The 21,897-nt window shown below is 42.1% G+C and overlaps 2 protein-coding genes and 1 long non-coding RNA gene across 4 annotated transcripts in view; 2 read left to right on the plus strand and 1 right to left on the minus strand.

Moving 5' to 3' along the window:
• Nucleotides 1-1,489, plus strand: part of LOC131878753 (kelch domain-containing protein 8B-like) — a 4,752-nt gene extending 3,263 nt beyond the window's left edge. Inside the window, exon 3 of the mRNA XM_059224868.1 lies at nt 780-1,489. Coding sequence (XP_059080851.1) covers nt 780-1,251 — 472 coding nt within the window. The 3' untranslated portion in view covers nt 1,252-1,489. The remainder of the gene's footprint in view (nt 1-779) is intronic.
• Nucleotides 1,490-4,785: 3,296 nt separating this feature from the next.
• On the plus strand, nt 4,786-15,413 carry LOC131884606 (transcription factor Sox-9-A-like). 2 transcript variants are annotated; one of them, XM_059232443.1, is made up of 3 exons: nt 4,786-6,468; nt 6,535-6,690; nt 14,470-15,413. In XM_059232443.1, exons 1-3 carry the CDS (start codon nt 6,341-6,343, stop codon nt 15,344-15,346), a joined length of 1,161 nt encoding a protein of 386 aa, XP_059088426.1. In that variant the 5' UTR covers nt 4,786-6,340; the 3' UTR covers nt 15,347-15,413. The 2 variants fall into 2 exon arrangements, with proteins under 2 accessions (XP_059088426.1, XP_059088433.1); XM_059232450.1 differs by having other exon boundaries at nt 4,788-6,468; nt 6,550-6,690.
• A 165-nt stretch (nt 15,414-15,578) lies between these two features.
• Nucleotides 15,579-21,897, minus strand: part of LOC131884620 (uncharacterized) — a 6,624-nt gene continuing 305 nt past the window's right edge. Inside the window, exons 2-3 of the long non-coding RNA XR_009373740.1 lie at nt 21,723-21,820; nt 15,579-17,448 (exon numbers count right to left, since the gene is read on the minus strand). This is a non-coding gene — a long non-coding RNA (uncharacterized LOC131884620). The remainder of the gene's footprint in view (nt 17,449-21,722; nt 21,821-21,897) is intronic.

A 21,897-nucleotide genomic window follows, 5' to 3' on the forward strand; every position in this document is an offset into this window, starting at 1 on the left:
CTTGATTTAAACTTTTCGGCCAAGGAGAGTCTAGAGTCTAGAGGTGAAAAGGCCACTTTTTCCAGGGAACGAAAATGTTAAGATTTGCGATAGAAATGTCTCATTTCAATAGAATAGACCAAACAAGGAAGCACCTTAAACTTCTAGTACCAAAGGGGTCTTAAGGTACGGATTTCATCAACTTTGCACAATATGCACTTTCAAAGGCTGATTACTCGTCAGACCGCACCCGGGTTCCGTCCGCACATGAACCATGCACGGTGGTTAAAAAGCCATATNCTCTAAGCAATGGACCTCTAAAGATGTGGACTGGGAACGGCAGCCAAAATTTCGAATCTCCTAAACCGTTCGTCTTATTCCAAATAAGCATTTTATACGACCACAAGATCTTGTTGAGCAGACGAACTTGGCCAAATTTGAGCTCAAACCTATGCTGAAGGAACTCAGGAGGCATTTTCAAAGTCATGTAGTTAAGAATACATAAATTCGAATTTTCGGCCTGCTCTTGGTCAGCTACATAAGCTTTTGACAACATAACTTTGAAACAATCCACTTTACAAGTAAATGAAATAAAAATGACCTACCTTTAATTGAAGAGACGTACTTTTTTACTTTGGTGCGAAAAGTGGCCCAGAGTTGTTATGACCAAGAGCATGCCGATTTAGCGGGAAGCTCGTTCGCAGCCCATATTTCTAGAAGTCCCTGTCTAAGCCCATACCAGATTTATGATCAACTTTTTTTGAGTTATCATCAAAATATGTTTCTGTTGTATTTTAAAGCCACCAGATCTTCGTCGTTGGAGGAAACGATGGTAGTTTACCTGTAAAAACCGTCTACATTTACGATTTCTCCACTGACGAATGGACCGCCCAACCGCCACTCAAACAAGTTCGATCCTGGGCCTTTTGCGGCTCAGTGACCGACTCAGAATCAGGAAGTGTAACTGAAATTGTGGTGGCAGGAGGAACCTTTCAAACCAAGCCCCTGGCCACATCCGAGATATTCGATTTGAAGACCAAGTCCTGGCGACAAGGCCCCTCTTTGCCCACCCCAATTTTCTCAGGTGCCTCTGTCAATCATGACCAGAGTTTTATTTTGGTCGGAGGTTCTGATGGCGTGAACGCCCGCGACGAGCTTCTAACCTATGACCCGGAGCTTAAAGAGTTCGTGGTCCTTGCCGCCAAACTACGAAAACCTCGACAAGATCATGTGGCCATCATTGTAGAAGATTCCCCTGGCCTGACTTGCTAATCTCGTTCAATGAAAACTAGGCAGCAATTGTCACCCTTTAGAAGTCACCTTGGGTGGTCAGTGGTCCGTTTTTGACCGGCCGCCCTTTAATTGGACCAACCGTTTTCTCATTTATTTCAAAAAGAATCGCCGCGAACCCTGTCCTCGAGCACTTCCTCAAAAATCCACTGTTATAAGTACGATTCATCTTTGGCCACAAGCTCGCTTATCTGAAGTACAAACATGATGTGTGAGTGTCTCTACGGTGTTCCCTGTTCCTATGATTATGAATGGCATGTTCCCAAGACTGTATTCGTCAAATGAGCCAAAAGTCAGTCAAAAGTTTTGTAGTTAGTGGAATAAGTGGTGAGCAGCTGTGAGATGTTCTCCCTAGTTCACAACTGTGTGATGAGTGTTTGGGGGAGGGATAATCCAGCCCAATATCGCACGTGATGAACTAATTAGGGCATTGTAGAACTGACCACACGGTTTTGGGGCGAAATCTGAGCCCATTGACATGATCATATGTAGCTGGAGGGTATTCTTCACCCTGTCCTTCAGCAGGAGTTACTGATGAGATCAATCTGTCTGTGTCATCAGATGGCAAGCTAATGGTGCAATTCTCGATCACTGTTGGCACTTTAGGGCGAAAATCGGTGTTGGACCTCAAGTGGAAAAAAACAAGGTCTGCTGTACGGCCAAGGCGGATCGATCACTGTTGGCACTTTAGGGCGAAAATCGGTGTTGGACCTCAAGTGGAAAAAACCAAGGTGTGATTAGACCACATTAGCAAACTAAACCCTACCAGTATTTTAAATAGTTGATTATGAAGGTGGTTGAACTGACTTGTTTTCTACAAAGCTATTGTAGGACTTCAAAAAAAAACCTTGATTCAAACTTTTCGGCCAAGGAGAGTCTAGAGTCTAGAGGTGAAAAGGCCACTTTTTCCAGGGAACGAAAATGTTAAGATTTGCGATAGAAATGTCTCATTTCAATAGAATAGACCAAACAAGGAAGCACCTTAAACTTCTAGTACCAAAGGGGTCTTAAGGTACGGATTTCATCAACTTTGCACAATATGCACTTTCAAAGGCTGATTACTCGTCAGACCGCACCCGGGTTCCGTCCGCACATGAACCATGCACGGTGGTTAAAAAGCCATATCAAGTTTGAAGAGAAATGCACAAATACATTTTGGCCTATTTCTTAATCAGAAAATTAAGTAAGAACTAAACAAGTGTGTTTTCAATTTTCATTAATTAGATCCTTGAAAATTTCAATTTACATTGTTTTTAGGAACGTAAGTTTTTTAAGTTTGCGTAATTATCGATAAAGCAGCAATACCAAAATGTGACCACTGAGGAGTACTGAAAATAAAAACATATTTAGAAATTATTGCTAATTTCATATATCATTGACTAAATAGCAATGAAAATATGGTGACGTCATCATGGCATCCAAAAAGTCTTCCTGAAGTGATGATCAACATAATTGGCTTTTGAGGGCCCATCCCGGGCAAATGAGCCAAATCTTAAGGCTCTTGTGAATACGGTTGGTATGCGAATTTATGTATTTTTTAACCAAATAAAGTCGATTTTGGGCCAATCTGTGTTTTCTTCTTTAGCAGCAGCATTGGCAGCAGCAAATAAGATCATGAGAATAAAGTGAATCACATTGGATTGAAGCTCTTCAATTTCAGCTTGATTTTCCTTTTATGTGTTTTACTCATTTCAATATCTTGGTCTGAAAAAATGAAGCATAAAAAAGGCAGTAAACATTACATTTTGTACATTTCGTTTGTCTATTTTGCATTTTTTATTCATTCTTTTTTGTCTTTGTACTTTTCGCATGTTTTTTATCAACTCTACTATCAAGTGACATCATTGCTCTCCTTTTTTACGTTTTAAGTCGTAAAGGACATCATCTGAGCCGATCCAATTCTGTACAAGACATCTGATCGTCACTCGTGAGCAATGACAGGAAGCCAAGAGGGGAGGGTTGAGTGGGCGGGGGAGTGTCGCAAATTTGTGGCTTGTCGGGATCCGGTCAGACCCTCTGAAGTTCTTTGACCATTGATGCCTGACTGTCGAGTTCATCAGGGTGATTTGGGGCGAGCAAAAGTCGTGATGCGTTCGACATTCATGCGGCGTTGTCGGGACGAACCTTCAAAGAGCTCAAACAATACGACATTGATATTATGATGGCATCTCCTGATCAAATTAGGGAACCCACGTCCTGCCAGTCATGCTAAATAATTTGTGATTCACAATCAGATCGGCCTAATTGCGGCGATCTAGGTACATGCTACAGGGTGACCATGATGAAATGACTGGCCAGAGGCGGCAAAAACCCTGCTCCTTTGTGGATCGTTAATATCGTGAGAGAGAATGAACGAGCGAAAAACCTGCGACTCGGGAGGATAAAAAATGGCCCCTTGCTTCTCAAGTCATCACTTTGTTAAGTAAATAGTTGAAATAGCTGAAAGACGATCATTAGCGCCCATCATTGCCTCTCCTCTCACCCATTCAAGTACCTTCAGTACATTACCTGACTTGACTTCTTCCAGCACTCAAAACGCTGAGATAGACAGGTATACGCGTACAATACATTTTCGGAGTAAGTCATTTTACACGGGGAAACTCACTTGGGAGCAACGAGACATGTGAGAGCAATTTCGTTCTTGAATTCATTTACAACGAGCTAGAAGACATTCCTTCCAATACAAATAATCACGCCAACGAGAAGACTTGACTCGGAATGGACCGGGCAACTCGTTCGGTGGATCCTGTGTACATTGTACATTGCATTAGAGCTTGGGTACAACATGATCATCTAAACTTGACATCCGTGATTCATACTCCATACCTGACAAATGACGGTATCTTGACACTCAATAGGAAATGAAGCGACGAATCAGCCTTGTACTTCCTTTTTCCATTGATTTCTCTATCAAGAACGATTTTGATGATGATTGAAACTTTGTCCCACTTCCCTAACGATTGGTTTCTGTTGTTTTGATTGCAAAGGCAGTGTCAAGTTTGGAGTCCAATCTTTTTAAATAAATTTGCATGTGATCAGGTTCCTCAATTTTTTTGCTAAAGCTAAATGAATACCTTAATCAATCATGAACCGAATTACCAGTTAAAAAGTAAATAAGAATAGACTTGTCACTGAAAGCTCTTCCTGGTCACACCCTCTTATATTTCCTGGGGGTTTGCGGAGAGTGTGACGATAGTTTGCTTACTGACGTGAAATCAAAGGGAAGGTTAAAAGGAGACAGTACATAATATCAGTAAAAATTGACCTTTTGAAAACACCAATAACACAGTCTAATAGCTTTTTCATCGGTAAATTATTGTATAAACGAGAGAGAAACTCTACCTTGGGGGTGTTTTTACGTTATTGTCACTTTTCTTTACAAAAAGTGTTTCAATTGTAATCCAAGGGTACATTTCGTTGATTTATACTACTTGCGTTACATAAACTGTTTTTTTTCCAAACATATCACTCGACTCACTTTTTGTCCATGAAATTTTCAGGATCCATAGTGGAGAGAACCTGAAACAAATTTTTTGTAAAATACTTTTGATCGTTTGAAAGCCCTAAGCCTGGCATAGATTTGTTATATTTTGGTTGGTTCATGCTTTAATTTAATTCATCGATAATAAATTTGTACTGAGGGCAATTAAATGCATGAAATTTTCCTTTTACTTCCCAAAAAAGAACCTCGGGACAAAGGATTTCAAAAAAGTTAATGAATTTACGAGAATCTCGAAACCGAATTCCACAAACAACGTTTTCGCCTTTTTTGATTCCAAGGGAAAAAAACATGAACGCTTTGATGATTAACACAAGATTGATCTCTTTGCCCATGAATTTATGAATAGGCCTATTCGAAGAATTATGATCCGATCGGTGGTGTTAGTAGATCTCTATGGAGGGTGTATCGTTAAACTCATCGGGAAATTAATTTTATGTACTTTGTATCAAACAAATAACCATAAAGCTACAAAGCCCAGCCAGTCACTCAACTAGAACTTGTCACTTGATTGCCCCCAAAATTGAACTCCATTAGCTTGATGCAAATATGAAGGACCTCAATAATAAAGTAGACTGACTGACTGACTGACCTCCTAATGATGGGAAATGGATTCTTTTCTTTCGCTCGCATTTTCGATGCAAATGGTCATGCATGGAGCATGAATGAGCGCGGGATCGAGGGCCATCTCCTCATCATTACATCTCTCCATCTCGGTCTTTCACTTTCGAGAGGTGGAACTTGAGGTCCATCTGTCGGATTTGATCCATTGCTCTTCAAGTCCATTATCAGTCAAATGAAGCAGAACAAAGGGAAGGCTTCTCTCGATCTGTTCCCTACGCCTTCAAAACGGACACACTCTCCTCCAACCACACTTGAAAAGAAAAAGTTCATCCATTCATAAATCGACGTACGTACGTATCCTGGATCTCCTATCCATTGCATATTGCCGCTAATTCCAGGAATAACCCTCCATACTCCAACTGCTGTCGTGTCATAGCTCACTGGGCACATTTGCAGTTACCCATTTCCTAGTTAGCGCTCGCAGAGATCTTCAAGATATCCCTACTCACTCCACAGAATACGTACATACACTACTAGCTCGTCAATCCTTGACAACTCTCGTGAAAGCAAAAGAGAGACAGAAAGACTTGGACCACGGACCCAGAGTGAACCTTCGTTTATATACTTCATTGACGTTTTCCACCCAAAGATGCCCGAGCGAGAATGCCTCGAAAATACTCCCCCTCCTCCTCCTCCTCCTCCTCCTCGCCCTGCCTTGTAGCACGTAGTAGTTCTCCTCCTCCTCCTCCTCCCTGACAATGTCTCTCCCGTTCGCCTCGTCGTTCATTGGTCGAGGACCGCTCGAAACACGCCAAGAGTCGACGAATCGAGGGCGGAGTCAAGACACGTCAGTCTCGGAAGATCTCGACGCTGTCTAATCCCAGTCATAAATCCGTGATTGAAGAGTGTGGTGATTGCTCCTTGGAACTCGATTGGAATTGAACCAGTGCTAGTGGTGAAGAGCACAGTGTGATGAGCTTTTGAGATTTGAGAGTTCCCGGGACCAAGATGCAGCATACATTCATGGAGGACTTTGAGCCGGTGGAGTTCGATTCCCAGACTCAGGCTCGGTTGGACGAGGCTGTGGATAAGTTGCTGAAGGGCTACGATTGGACCTTGGCACCATTGGCGCAAAAGTAAACGACCATAGACAGGGGCGAGTCTGGGACCGGGAGGTGGGTTTGATCCCAAGACTGTACTAGTGATTTTCTTTCTAGAATGGATAAACGCAAGACCCATGTGAAGCGACCCATGAATGCATTTATGGTTTGGGCTCAGGCGGCACGTCGCCGATTGGGGGACCAATATCCCAGTTTACACAACGCGGAACTCAGCAAAACCCTCGGGAAATTGTGGAGGTAGGTTTCAATTGGGGGGATAGAAAAGCATTCAAGGCACTGGACTCGTCGAGACAAGAATTTGGGAGAGGACCTTGACTTACTGGTGTCATGAGAAACCGAAACAGTCTTAGGTCTTTTTTTTTAAACACACACTCATCTTTATGTGCAGGATGATGAGGACTTATTGTAATGACATAGAGTCGTCATGCTTTTGGGGAGCAAAATGTTCGATTGTCAATGATCCTTGATCGTGCTTATTGTCAAGTTTATGAAAACGAAATGATGTTCCGCTCTTATTACTTCAACGGTCTGACTCTTGAAAAGGTGTATTTTACGCAATGATATACCGTTAGGATATTTTGGAAGCAGCTGATAAGTTAATTATAGTGGTTACGGCCACTGTTTCTTCCCAATAGTAGAATGAAATGACTTCTTCAGGAACTCGCTCAAGATAGGGAAATGTGATTGATAATTGAGTAGAGGAAATAGCTTTGATTAGCCGTGAGAATAACTTGACTTGATCCACTTCATAGCCCTTTCAAGTTGATCATTGGCGGAAGAATCCAATATCTGAAAGGTTCATACACCACTCTCTATTCAGCAATGCCCCGAGATGCCAAGATACCTCCAAATCATGCCTAATAAGCCACTCACCAAAGGGTTTCAGAAGGGTTGACTGAGTAACTGGACACTGACTTCACACCTCGAAAAATTTGTTTATTTACCCCCTGACTTGTTTACGAACTGGACTGGCTTCCCCACCCAGACCATTTGTAATTCGTACCTAAGATCTCTCTGGCTCTCTTGGTTCAAGCCGATCGTGCTCGATCGTTAGTGTAGAATTTCCTCTAAACACGGCCCAGATTGGTCTCGATGAGATTGGCGGCAAGTGGAACATTAGCCTGTCTGAATGAGATCTTGGGCGAGTGCAGGATTCCCAGATGGAAAAGTGAGTGTGAGTGAGTGTGTGAGTGTCGAGTACGTATGTAGTAGATAGAAGCCCGTGTGAGGTGGATGTTCGTGTGTGATCTGTTCTGTTTTTGCTGCCAGGTCGATGTCGATGTCGTCGTCTCTGTGAGTTTTTGCTCCAGGGCTTTGAGTCTTGCCGAGATGTCTCCGGGTTTGTTTTCTCTCATGTCAAAATATTTCAATAGACTTCAATCCCTCTTTAGGGATGCTCTCGAGCTTGTCTCTCGATGTACGTACGTATGTACAGAGACAGAGACACATGAAGGTGGAAGATCGGAGTAATCTAGCCACGATTGACACATTGATCAATGAGCATGATACAAGCATAAATAGACCAGACATAGAAGGTCTTCAAGTGATCTTTGAAAGTGAGGCGGCTTGTTTCCTTGGTTATTTTCTTTTATCAAAGAGAACTTCTTGGAAACACTGTAGACTTTGAGTACGGATTTTTTAAATAGTGACCCAGACTTTTAAAGTAGTTTTGAACACTTTGGAAACAATATCTTCCCTCTCGGACCCCTACGTAATTGTTGTTGTTATCTTTCAAGACAGATTTGGACAAGTTTTTGACCAAAATTCAAGGACTAGCTCGGTCTGCCAACTCAAATTCGTTAGTAGACCCAATACCGTTGAAATTTTAAGGGGAGCAATTACACGAATCATAATCTTTCATTTTAATAGTACCGGGGATAAAATTCCTCGTAGCGGTTAATAAAATCCGTGAAAAACATTCAAACAAAAATCAAGGCAAGAAAAATCAAAGGTCTATCATGGGTTGAGTGCTGTTATTTTGCTGCCGTTCATGTCAAAACATCATTGCAGTAATAAGAAGGGACACTAAGAAAATGCAATTAAAATTGTCAAACAATGCACGGTAAAATGCAGGAGAAAATGCAAAAGGGACTCAAAAGATATAATTTCCCATCGTTTGAATCATTAAATTTATTGAAAATTAGCTCCTGATAAAGGTGAGGTAGTCAAAGTTATGTACAAATGACTATAAAATTTGAACCAATGGCTTCCTCCGGGTCAGCTGCATAATCTATTAACAATACAGTGCGTTTGAGCAAATGATGGACAACTGAGTTGATGTGAAACATGTGCTTTTTGCTCGATAACTATTTGGGTACAAAAAACAGCCTGTTATCAATGAAATATGCAACAGAATTTCCTCTCAGGAGATGTTGCTCTCATTCACCAAGGACCTCTAATTGCCGAGCTAGGCCTTGTCAAAGTTGGACCTTTTTTTGACCATTTCCACGACCATGACGGCGCACTTCTTTTTGAAAGGAAGACCCGTTTAAGCTCATATTTACAGACTTTATAGAGCAGACCCTCATGGATTGAATAATGAATATTGAAAGTAGATAAAAAGATCACCAATAAAGAAAGAGCATCATGTTGAGACAGAAGGAAGCACATAAATACCCAAATGATAAAACAAGTAAAAAAGCATGTAAAAAAAGAGACACAAATGAGGAAAACGGCTAAAAAAGATTGGAAAATTGAAATTTTGACACAAAATTGTTTCTTGACCAAAAAGGACAAAAAGAGTTCAAAAGTTTTTTTCCAAGTTTGAAATTTATTTTTCGAGATCTAGTAATTAGCTAACTTTCCAACTTTTAAGATTTAGAATAAAAAGAGTAACTCTGACCCGGAGCAGATCGATTGCGCTGGAAATCCACTCACAGGCTATATTTCGAGAGGTTCGTGGTTTTATTGTGAAATTGTAGGAAAGGCGAAGGTCTTGAAAACCACAAATTGAGTCAGAAAACCGAAACTCAAAAGAACTAACAAAGTGAAATGATGGGCTGCAGGCAGCCATGGCTGTATCTTTCTGCCACCGGTTTCTGTCAGGTGGTCGATACTGGCTTTCAATGATTTCCCATCCCCGATTACAAGGTAATCATCAAGCTTCATGTCTGGTCCAAAAAGCAGATGGTGATATGTGGTTATTGTAGATAGTAGATAGATTTATTTCAGGAACACTTTGATCATGATTAAATAATGTCGGCATTTCATCTTTGATTTAGCATCTTGATACATCAAAAATTTCATGAGCATGTAATTCCTCAGGTTCTGGGTAAGCAAAAGCTTGTTTTCACCAGGACCTGGGCAAATTAACGAAGACATGACATAGATAGTCAATAATGTTACAGAGGCCAAGCTGCAACACGATAACGTGAGTTGGAAGAATTACAAAATCAAATTGAAAGGCTTGTAGGAAATCATATCGGTTTGAAGTTATAAGAAAAGAAGGGACTAAGAAAAAGATACAGAAAGAAGAACATGAAAAACAGAGCAAAGCAAATATTTTCAATGTTAATTTGTTATTTTTACTAGAAAATGTGTTTACAAAATCCTTAACAAATTCCGAGGGGAAAATCAAAGTACATCTTAGACTTTTTAATCTGATTTAAATAAATGTACAACAATTTTTGTTGTATATAGTATTTTATGTGACACTTGAGAACAATAAGATCTATTTTGAATTTGTTCAAGATAAAGATAGTAATATTTCATTTTTCTTATATTTCGACTGCATGTTTGTAAATGAATCAAAGTTGCTCCTGATGGTTTTGTGATCAAGAAAAATGTCAACGTGGGTTTTTCTCGATGTCTCTGTCAAAACCTAATTAGGCATGAAGGCAGGAGGTACGGTACCCTTGTTACTAAGGCTGGTTGATCAAAGGGCTTATTAGTTCGAAATGAATAGGCTTTCCATTGGAAAACACTTTTAGGTTCCCCTATTGTAAAACAGAATCTCCGAAAGCAATTGGATAACGATACTTTGAACGGCTTTATTTATGATGCTGGGTAACTGGGACTGATCGAGTGAAAACGTTTTTGAAAAATGTGACCCAATTGACTTTTGCGTGGCCAAGTCCTGAACAAGATTGATCTCAGTGATTGAATGGACATAAAAGCCAGGCTTGAGGAACTACCTAATCATCATGAGAATCCTTTTTTTTTATGGCAAATTATGTCCTTGTATGAAGTTATGACTCCACGTACTTATAAACGCTATAGCTCAGTTAGTCTATTAAAGCTGATTGATAAGCCTTCGTCACGTTTTCTGTGCAGAAAGGAGAACATATAACTCAAATGAAACCATTTGGTTACATGCTGTAAGCCAGCCAAAATAAAATTGTTGTCTTTCATTTTCTAACTAAATAGAGGGCTTTATCGAAGGGTTAGGTTCGAAATCAGTCATTGTGTGTATTTAAAGAAAATCATGTGCTAGTTCAAACTTCTAATCTTGGCCTTGTTGGAGCTTTTTGAATCCGTAAAACTGCCATTGTAGTTTGCAGAAATGTTATGGTAAAAGCAAAAGTTCAACTTCAAATTAAAAAGCTCACGCTTCATTCAAATTTTATTTGTTAACTTTCCATCCCATGATATTGGACAAGAAGCAATCAATGGACGAGGATTGTTAATGTGTGAAACACAAGGGTTATATTTCTAACCGAGACAAGTGGTCTAAGCTCAACTGCCACCAATCACCAACAACCAAATGACTCTAAAAGTTAAAGATCCTACGGACAAAAACCACAATTTGAATTGTCATGCAGACGTGATGTTTTCCATTTTGGTCCCAAACTATTGAGGCTATGTCTATTGACGGTCATTTCCAAGTTGGATCGGAGAGACATGATATTTTTAGTTAATTTATTACCTTTAACAATTCTTTGTTTCCACTGTATATTGTTTTGGATTCTTTTGCCAATTTGAAAGCAACGCTTTTGGTTGTTATGGCATTACATTACTGAATATATGTGGTAGGAATGGTCAGAACTCAGGTAGTTTGGTAGAGGTCCTCGATGAAATCTACTCTTGGGTTGCCGCGAATAACATGGCACTGAATGGAATGAAATTCTGCTCAATGACCTATGGGTTAAACACTCGGTCCGTAGATAATCGAGGTAAAAACATCGAGCAAGTTAGTTTCGTCTATGAAGGATTTAAGTGTTGTCCTCCGAAACAATGGAAAGTTCGATGAGCATATCCAGTTGAAGGTGGGCAAAGCTTTTCAAACATGTGGTTGGATATATCGCACGTTTAAGTCCAGAGACAGCATCACGATGCTAACTCTGTGCAAGTCGATTATCCAGCCACATTTTGAATATACTTAACCCATTTGGGCTCTAATGAGTTCAGGAGGTTTGGAAAAGGTCGAGCAAGTCTAAAGATGTTTCACTAGGAAAATCACAGGATTGAGAGAGCTCTCGTATTAGGAGATAGGAGAGACTAAAAAAGTTGGGATTGTACAGTACTCAGAGAAGGTACGAAAGGTATCTGATACCGTACGTCTTCAAAAGCATTCATGAGCTTTGTCCCAACCCAGGATTTAGGGTCAATTCTAGTGATCGTAGAGGCTTAACGTGCGTTTTGAGAGCACCTTCAAGCCCTCGAGAATCCAGGCTAGTTCGAACAATGAAGTCCAACTACTCTCTTCTTTCTCGGGCTCTTTTATTGTTCAATTTGCTGCCTTCAAATATTCGGAGGGAAAATGTAGGCGTCGCTCCAGTAGTAGTATTTAAGTCAGACTTGGACATGTTTTTGATTAAAATTCCTGATGAACAAGTTAGCCAGATCTGCCAACTCTGATTCGTTGGTCGATCAAATAATATATGGAAATAAAAGTTAATTAAAATGAATAAGTTTTTCGTCTTGAACTGCTAGGAATTTTGTTCCCAGTAGTGGTATGAAAGTCCGCAAAAAACATGAACCATTGGACCTCAACTAGAAATCGCTCTGCAACTGTCCTTTACAGTGTCATAGGTCTCCGTCTCAATTGGGTACTTAAGAGTCTGTCTCAAAGTCTGTTGTATAACTTTTGGGATTTTGAATTTAATTAGCACTACGAATGAGTAAGCCTTTATCAAAATCAATTCTTTTCAGTTGGTCAAGTTCCTTCAAAGCATCTGATATCCAATAAAGACTGCATGATCATCAATTGTAAAAGTTGAAGCAATGAGTTGATTCCTAGGCACAAAGCTGTTGCCAAATGGTTTTCGTGTCCCTAGAATTAGACGTTTAATGTACATAGATTATCTTATCCTATACCTTCTTTGAGACTGTAGTTGTGGTGGAAATTAAAAGATATGTGTAATCATGTACTTCCTCCAAAATACTCGCATTAGCCTTTGTCTATGTTTAAAACAAACTCTTTAAACGGAGCACATTTTACTGTTGTGTTGTTTGCAATATAAACCATATGTAGTTTCCTTTAGTTTCGAGGGAAATCGTAGTTACCACTTCCAAAATAATTATAGTTAAAGGTGAAAATATAAAGGCTAAACGCTTCAAAGGATTTTAAGACTAGATAATAGCTAACAACTGGACAACCAATGCATTGGGTCGTTTTCATCGGTCGTTAATCAAAGGCATGCATATTATGGCAGATATTTTAAACATAGCAAACGATGAAAAACCTTTAAAAAATGTTCAAATGTTTAAACTTGTTTAATTCTTAACGCTTGGCTTTGCTTTTTTGATTAAATGCGCCGGAGAAATCGGATATTGGCAAGGGGTAACGAAAAATATTGAGGCTCTTGACAAAAAGTGTGTATTAAAAAAATAGTGCTTCATCAATGTTTAGCATGAATTGATGAATTAGGCTGGCATCGCATTGTAAAAAAATTTGATCAAACCATGAATGCTACAAGCATTGTTTGTTCTTTCATTGCTCTTAGATCGTTTTGATGCTATTGAGGTCAAGAGCGATACAATTTTGGCGAGGTCACAAATATGGTTGAATTCATATTCCTAACCAATACATAATTTCCAAAAGAGATTCGATGAGTTACTGTAGCACCCAATAGTAATAGATTTATTTGGGATTTCACAGCACTTTTGCGACGTCCAAGAATCCCCAAAACCTAGAATATATTTTTTTCTGTCTGGGTTATTGCTCTTCTCATTCATGATCTTCCTAAATCCACTTTCTAAATGTGGAGCAGAAAAGAATCCGCTTAGGTCCCGAACGCCGCTTACAGTTGAAGGTACGATCTCAGGTGCAGAAACAATAGATGCCAGATATCACTCAATTAGGCTTTCCAACCCGAAAACAGATCCATTTGAGAACAATCCCACCTTTGTTCCCCTTGTTTTCAAGAGATTTCACCTCTGGGAACAAAGTCGAAAGACTGCTCTGGACTTTCGTGTAGGTAGGTAGTCAGTCGTAGTACATCAATTCTTATGGATGGGAAAAAGAAAGCTCAAGAGCTATGGGCGGTTCCAATGACGAACCTCCGTCTCCCATCCAATCATTGGCCAAAAGAGGAAAGGAAGACGGAAGATGGAGATAGTGAGAGAGTTCAAAATTCCAAGAACTGAGCCTTTGTTGTCTGCTGAGGAGGCTATGAGATCTGACTTGTGTACTTAAGCTCAGTTCTAGCTAACAACCCCCTTTAGCATATCCTTAACTATAGAGCAAGAAGCTCTTATCAGATTTGAAGGAACAAATGAAGCATACCATTCACACGACCCTTATCACAATTTAAAAAACAATAATATTGCGGACTAGCTTGGGGCTAGACCATAAATTGCTAATCTTGTTTTAGATCACGAGTTTGAGTCATGAATGAACAGAATTATGTCCCTTGGTGTGTGAAATATGTCGGGAAAATGTGGCTCTTCCTATGAGGTACGGAGAAGGTCATAATTTGCAGACAGGATCGTAAATTTAGGAAGTTATAAATCCGGGAAGGTCATGACTGGCTTCACTAAACACTGCTGAGTTGTCCTTGGGATCTTATGTTGATCCCACACTTGTTCTTTCACCATGCAAGCAATAATAGTCAAAACTCAATTTTTTTTCTCTAGGATTCTGAAAGAAGAAGAAAAAATGCCATTTCAGCGGGAGGCCGAGAGGTTGCGCGTCCGTCATAAGCGAGAACATCCTGAATACAAATATCAACCACGGAGACGGCGGCAGAAGCAAGGGGGTGTGGTAAAAGCGGGATCTGTTTCCTCCACATCTTCGGGTTCTTCAGCCGCAGCCCCATCGTCGGCTAGTGTTTCCACCACGAGAACCCCACAATCGAGCCCTGGAGTTTCTGATCGGGAAGAGAACACCCTGACCCCACCTACCACGCCACTACACGCCACATCACCACCCTTTGATAGAACGCGGGACAGACATGCCCACTCATCTTTTTTGAATGGGGGAACTGTCTCTGGCATTGGATGCATGGGTTCTGCTTTGGCAGCATCTGCCAATGGGGTTACCCATCAATTCGGCGATTTCAACGGATCTCATGGGTCTTCCATTTCAACCGAGGGATACTGGTCGGGTCACAACCATGTTCCGAACCGCGGGTCAGTGTTTCATTCGGCTAGCCCTGGATCTCATGGTACGCCCTCTCCTCACAGTAGTCCATCCATTCCTGTTACTGCCAATGCTAACTGTTCAAACTTGAATGAATACGGTAACCCTGAGGAAACCCCTACGTTCATGGGCGGCGGTTCGGTTGTTGCCGGTCGATCCTCAGCTGGGGCCACTTATCCTCAGTACTTCGGCATGTACTACCATCACTCCCATGCAATGCCGCATGGCTCATACGCAGCTGCTTCTTCAACGTCTCCCTCGTCTTACCAGCATCAATTCAACCCTCAACGATCTACAAGCACTTCATCGTCAGGCCATCTTGAGCAGCCTCATCCCGCTGTGCCTGGAAATCCGTGGGTTAATATTCAATGACATGACCAGATTTGTTTTCAAAGTTCTATTCTACAATCACAGAATAAACACGATAGTATAAGTAATTCCAAACAATCCACTAGAGTCTTCTTTGATGACGAGTGTCATAAAATCAGCTTTCACAATGATCTCAGAATTGAAAACTTATCATAACATCACTATGAAAGCCGGTTTCAATCTTGACACGAGGTGAGGGTCTTCGGTTTCCATGCTCGGCGAGTGACTCCGGGGTTTAGCCTGGATTTTAATGGTAAAGATTCCCCTTCTTTTCTCTATTCCTTGGGGCAATAAGTCAATCGGCGGTGAATCGCCGTATCCATGTTGCTTATTTGTAGAAGAGACACTGTTTATGATGCTTCGGAAGTCTGCTCGAAGCCAAACCTTTGGTGGCGATCATCATCAGCATCATCGTCTCCTTAGTTACTAACACGCCTATTGAGGAGGGAGACATGAGGGATCTACTGGAGTGGACCAGAGCAGGGGGTCTCGAGTTTTGGCCTACAATGTCATGCAGAGACCAGAAGACTTGCCGACAAAAACAGCCCTGAAAATAGCTTGGGACATGAGAAACAAACATATACCCCGAGGCAGTAAATCCACCACAACTTTGGGAGTCATGAGATCAAGCTGACACGTCATGACAAACAGAAAGATGTGTAAGGAATCCTTCCAGGATTCACGGTTTGGTGGGCACGGTTCAAGACTTACGCACCCTAGCTAAGAGCCACCGACAATCGGCAAGATGTCTTTCTAAAGCGAGAAATTCGAGGGAATGTAGGGGCGGAAAGAAGACATAAAATGGGAATATTCAAAAGTATTTAGCCATCTCGAAGCCTCGAAGAACTCGGAGATGTTTATCTCACTAGGCACGAGACTCCTCCACGTGAAGAACAAACGACCTGGCCAGAAACAGATGTGCTGCAATCTTGACAGAACATCCTGAAGAATGGGGGGCCAATCTGTCAAAGACAACTGACAAAACGTGGAGCAATTGTCCATGAGAAGAGGAGCAACTAATAAGCCCAAGGGGGGAGTTTCGTTAGCATTCACTAAAATTTGAAGTAAGGTTGTTGTTTTTTCGCTTTGGTTGGCACTTGGTGGGGTCGAGCCATTTGACGGTATACCCACTTACAGACAGATCACACATGTTCATAGTTTCTTGATGGTTGCTGTGTCAGATGATATCATCCGAGCGTTACGACCATTTCTGTGTGGGTCTTCACTTTAGAAAATGGGTTTTGATCATGGAAGTCGAGACGTGGCGATGATGATCAACTTCAGCGTCAGGTTCAAGAGAGCAGAATCATCTGAGTAAATACTCTTTGGGTGGGAAGTTGCATTCATTTCAAAGAACATTCTCTCTCACACAGACACACACACACACACACTGTCTGACGTGTGTGAGGCCGGGACATTTCGTTATCAAGAACTCAAAACAAAAAGGGTGGCATAGGCGATTCCATTACCTTGTGCAAACATCACCGTTGACAAGTCGTGGAAGGAACCAGAAATTTCACTTACGCACACATTCATAGAAAGGGGTCAAAAGCTAGCCAAGCTATGGAGCCTCTAGAGAAGATGCATCAGTTTGAAGAATTCAAGAGCGTCCTGAACGAATGATGTGATACGGGGAATGCACCTAACCAATTTGAATTTGCCGGGGCTAACGTTTGTTGTTCGCCCAGATTTGCCCCGAAATCAAGAAAGAGAGAACCAGCTGCTGCCGCTCAGATCATGTTCGGTGCTCGAAATTACGACATACCACAAGAATTCTCCTTGCTTACAAGAGAGGTTGGGGTCATTTCCAGAATTAGCGCCAATGATCTCGGAAGCGGCGGCAGGAAGTTCCAAGATCGTTTTTGACAAACTACCTCGTTCCGGGTGGCCGGACTTGCAAGAGAGCCGGCTTTTCTCAGTTGTTTCTGGGCTTGCCGCTGCAGATTCCGGTGGTGTTCGTCTCGGTCGCTCTGGGACCTGCAGGACGAATTCCCATGGGATGAGGTGCAAATAGTGATGGCCATGCCGACGAAACGACAACGGTGACGGCCATACTGAACTTCGGACCGAAATGATGGCCTCAAGGCTTTCCGGACAACCCGAAGCTGTTGAATGGAGAATGAATGGTTAGTATAGATTGATGATTCTCTGGCAAGCAAGGCACTTCAGTAGGGTAATATGGTACGTCTTTAACGTACTTGATGGGTAATTATTACCCTGCTAGTTTCTGCTAGTTGGATTTGTTGGGAAATTTGGAACTTGGTGATGGTCACACACTGTGGGCAAGAATTTTGAGTAGTGGATCACTTTTCATCTACCCCCTTGAAATGGAATTTTTCCCCAGTCATTGGGTCTAGATTTAACTTCAAACGAGAAAACCCAGTCAGTCAAAAGAGACGGAGGAGAGGCACGTGGATGAAGGTGATGGTGTTGTTGCTTATGAAATTCAAGAGCTCGAAAACATGTCAAGATTGGCTCGTCCGAGGTGCCCGTATCTTCAATCTTCATGTAAATCCAATGGCATAGAATTAAGACCTGCTACATCATCACACTCAAGGACGCAGCTTCTATTTTCCACCTCAAACGAACGATGCTCAAACGTGTTTGTTGTACGTGGAAGGGGTCTTGTCCAACCATCGTTAGCTTGTCACGTCCTCCAACAACTTGAATTTAAAAATGCTTCTACAGTACTACTACTACTACTACTACTACTACTACTACTACTACTACTACCAGTTCCAAGAGATAGCTTCTCAAACTTCGAACGAGAATGTACCAACAATTTTAACTGGGAACTAAACGACTTCTTGAAGAAGTCCAAATACGTCAGACGTGAGCCATTATGAGCGGTTGTAAACACCCACTGATTGGCTGGAAAAATGGCTGAACAATGGGAAAATTTAGTGCATATTTTGCTAAGCCTGAGGTTTATTGGCGTCGGCTTCTGTGTACTAACTAAAGAAATTTGGAACTGCTTGTCAACCGCTGGCAAAGCACGGCAGTTGAGAGAGTATCGTGAATTGGTGTGAAATTTCAATTTGTTTCCCGAAAGTTGCCGATTTATTTTTGGATACTTGGCCTGAATAGGGTCCATCTATTTAAATGAAAATCCCTCTCATGAGATGAAGTCGGATATGCTTCCTACTAATCAGGCAGACCCCTTCTCGAATATGAGAACCGTGACAAGAGAACAAAAGGTACACACCTCGCCATCACACCACGTGAATAGATGTAGTACATACTTGAAATCCGATCACTAGGGCCAACAGAGTTCATTTGCCATCCCATTGTAATTTATTATCCTGTTGAGGGTTCTTCAAAGACCCTTTTCAACCACGATGAGACAAAGACACCACACACTATTATAGTGATCCTAAATTGAAGGCTTTCGTGGCATAGACATAAGTAGTAGCAGCAGATACGAATATGGACTAAGCAGGTTAACGTAACGTTACATGAGAGATGAAGAAGCCCCATTATGCAACAAGGGATTATAAGGGTTCGATCTGAATCCGAGAAAAGCCTCTCGGTAATCCCATGGGTTGTGTCAAGGGTTCCATTGGCTAAGTGCCACGTGAAATTTCATTTAGAGGATGCAATCCTATGGATCAGGGTGCAAGGACAATCCGGGATTGCAGTTGCTTTACTCGAATGAGCGTCTCTACTCGTAAAGTACATATTGCTTGACCTCTGCAAGTTTCCAACTTGTGGACAGACTGTCCCAATGGAACGAACTTTTTCATGTTTGATATTGCTTTGGTAACATGTTTGACAAGAGGAGTGGCCCATGTCCATAGTTCGGATACAAAGGGGACAGACAGGTTTAGCTTCTTTACCTGATTTCAAGTTGACACGGCCTTTGGATGAGTATCACGACGATGGGTCCTTAGCTTCGCCATCAAGGTTGACGAACCTTAAAGGACAAGGAGGAGGATGGCTCAAGGAATCCCCCAAGTCTCCATACCGTCATTTGTAAAGACGAGTTCAGCTTTTCCCCCGTATGATCACTTGAAGAAGGCCTAGCCTCACTATGCCATTGAGTGCTAGTCGAGCAAACTGAATACTCATATGACGATCCTGCTGCTGGCCTACTCCCCCCGAACTACCTTTCGGGCCAGGATTCAACGTCGTTCAGCTAGGAGCTGTACAACTTTGCTGCATTGCTGCAATAATAGCTCGATGGCTTGCCAAACTACATAAATATAAGTGAGTGAGTGTGTTTGTACGGGCCGTCATCACTTTTTGTGCTGAGCCAACCCATGAACACCATCACTATCACAGAGACAGTACTCCCCAACACTCAGATAGGCCGTGCAATGGCAGAAGGGACGAGGAGGTTGAGTGTAGACGTCATCTCTGAATGATTGAAACCCCCCTTCGACGCCCGTCCCCTGCCTGGCCAACACTCCCCTCAAGTCACACATGTACTAAAACAGGCACACACTCTCACACTCCCCAGCAAATGCTAGCTGGATAGGAAAAAGTCGGCAAACAGGCCTAGACACGTCTTTTGTCAGATTTGCAGGCTTTCAACTAGCAGAGGACACCACAGGGGGCCATGGGGACTGGTGGTGCCAGGCCACGGAGGAGCGAACGAGAAAGAGAGAGCTTCGAAGCAACAGGCCTAACACCGCATACGAGTTTTGCCACGTGAAAACGAGTGGGATCGACGCCATCTTGCGGACCCGCTTTTGTCCCACAAGAGTGCCAGAAGTTACCGTAAAAATGCCTAGATGGCGCCATGATGTTTTCCGCTGCTGTTTTGACAGCAAGCTGTGATAGTGCCTGGGCTTGCTTATTCTACAGTTGGGGAGCTCTTCCAACAGCAAGAGCCAATCTCCTGGAACTTCACATCATTTCTACTTACCTCTTGATTCTAACCAGTAAAAAAGGAGTTGATCTGCAGGCTGTTAACAGAAGGTGATGGTTTGTTGTGCCAAAGTCAATAACCAGGCTTTGTGAGGCGAGCAAATGTGAGGAAACTTGATTGGCCTGATTGGATTGCATATATGGCATTAATATCGGTTTCGGCAAGATCTCTCTTTTACATTCTACCAAATAGAATTATCCTTCTAAATTTGCAGGCAATTCTATACCTTATTTTGAATGAGGGATGGTCTGTCAGGTGGGGTATTATGAGTTCAATCATGGCGTTGGGAAAAGAGGAAGGGATTGATCGAGGATTGGGCCACAAAGTTAATGGATAGAACGAGAGAAAACAATTACCTCCATCCCTTTGAGTGTGCTTGTGTGGGGGGGTACAAGTCCATAGTTTTGGCTCATGCTGTCTTGGCAATCACCATATGACCGCATCCGATTCACTTAATTCTCCATTGTGAAAAAGAGGCGTTTTCCACATAAAACTAGTTTGCTCGCAAAAGAAGACTCTGGAGTCACCTCGAATTGTGCGTACAGCGACAGAGAGAGAGGGAGAGAACAGCGACTTGTAAGCCAATGGCACCACCACAATCAGCCTCGTTGCTCGTTTGTATGACACCCACCCACCCGACCCGAGCACCATTATGACCAGGACCAGGAACGACTTGAAACCGTGTGGGAGAGGTGAGACTTTGTGCCATCTCAATGTGGCTTGTTGGGATTCGAATGATTTCAGTAATTCACTGAAGTTGTGTCCAATACAGGATGTCCTCCTTGCCAGGACTCAAAGAGTTATGGCTATTTTCTGCTCCTGACTTTTCCAACTGCTCTCAAACTGCTCGGATGATCAGCTGTTTTCTCATACGGGCGTTTGGCGATTGGCCATCCACATGGAAGAAAATACCGAACTCAGGGTGTGCGGTGAAATTGCCTACACAAGTGCCACCCACACCCACCGCTACGGACTTTGCCAGGCATACTCGAACGCCGGGCTCCCTTGTCCAACCTCTAAGAATAAGTAGAAAGCCAAGACTTACAGCAAAAGCTTGACAAGCTTCGGTAAGCTTACAAATCGACACTTGGCCAAAGTCTCGAGGACAGCTCAAAGGTCGCACTTTTCGTTCTTGCCCGCCAAAGTAGGTAACCCACTCCTCAGGAGTGAAGGTGCAGTTAAAAATGTGCAGCACTTTTCAAGCCAGCCTGACCTTTTCTGATTGTGGCGAATGGCGCTTGGAAAATGAGGCGTTCACTACTTCTTCTAGGATTACTAGTGGGACTCCTACTTCAAAGTCCACATGGATGAGAAAAATCAGCTGAGGAGAATACTGTTCTCACAAAGCAGAGCAAGAACAGCAACCTCAAAATAAGCTCGCCCCATTTCAAAGCAGTTGTGCTCTTGAAATTTGAATTGCTTACCTTTGAACATGTCCAATCTTAGAATAAGAAAGATCATATATGGGTTGGTGAGCCTCTTACCATTTGGCACGCATCAAATACTCACCTTCCTTTGACAAGGTCGGATTTTAGAGGGTCTTCATTGGTTGGGAAGCAACGTTGCCATTTCAGATACTAGACCAGAATGCAACGGGAAGATATCACCTTTAACTGATTTTTTTGGTTAAAGACTCAAGCACACAAACATGTTCAAGTATGAACTCCCATATTGAAGCTGGGTA

The sequence above is a fragment of the Tigriopus californicus genome, chromosome 1, assembly GCF_007210705.1.
Source record: "Tigriopus californicus strain San Diego chromosome 1, Tcal_SD_v2.1, whole genome shotgun sequence".
NCBI lineage: Eukaryota > Metazoa > Arthropoda > Copepoda > Harpacticoida > Harpacticidae > Tigriopus > Tigriopus californicus.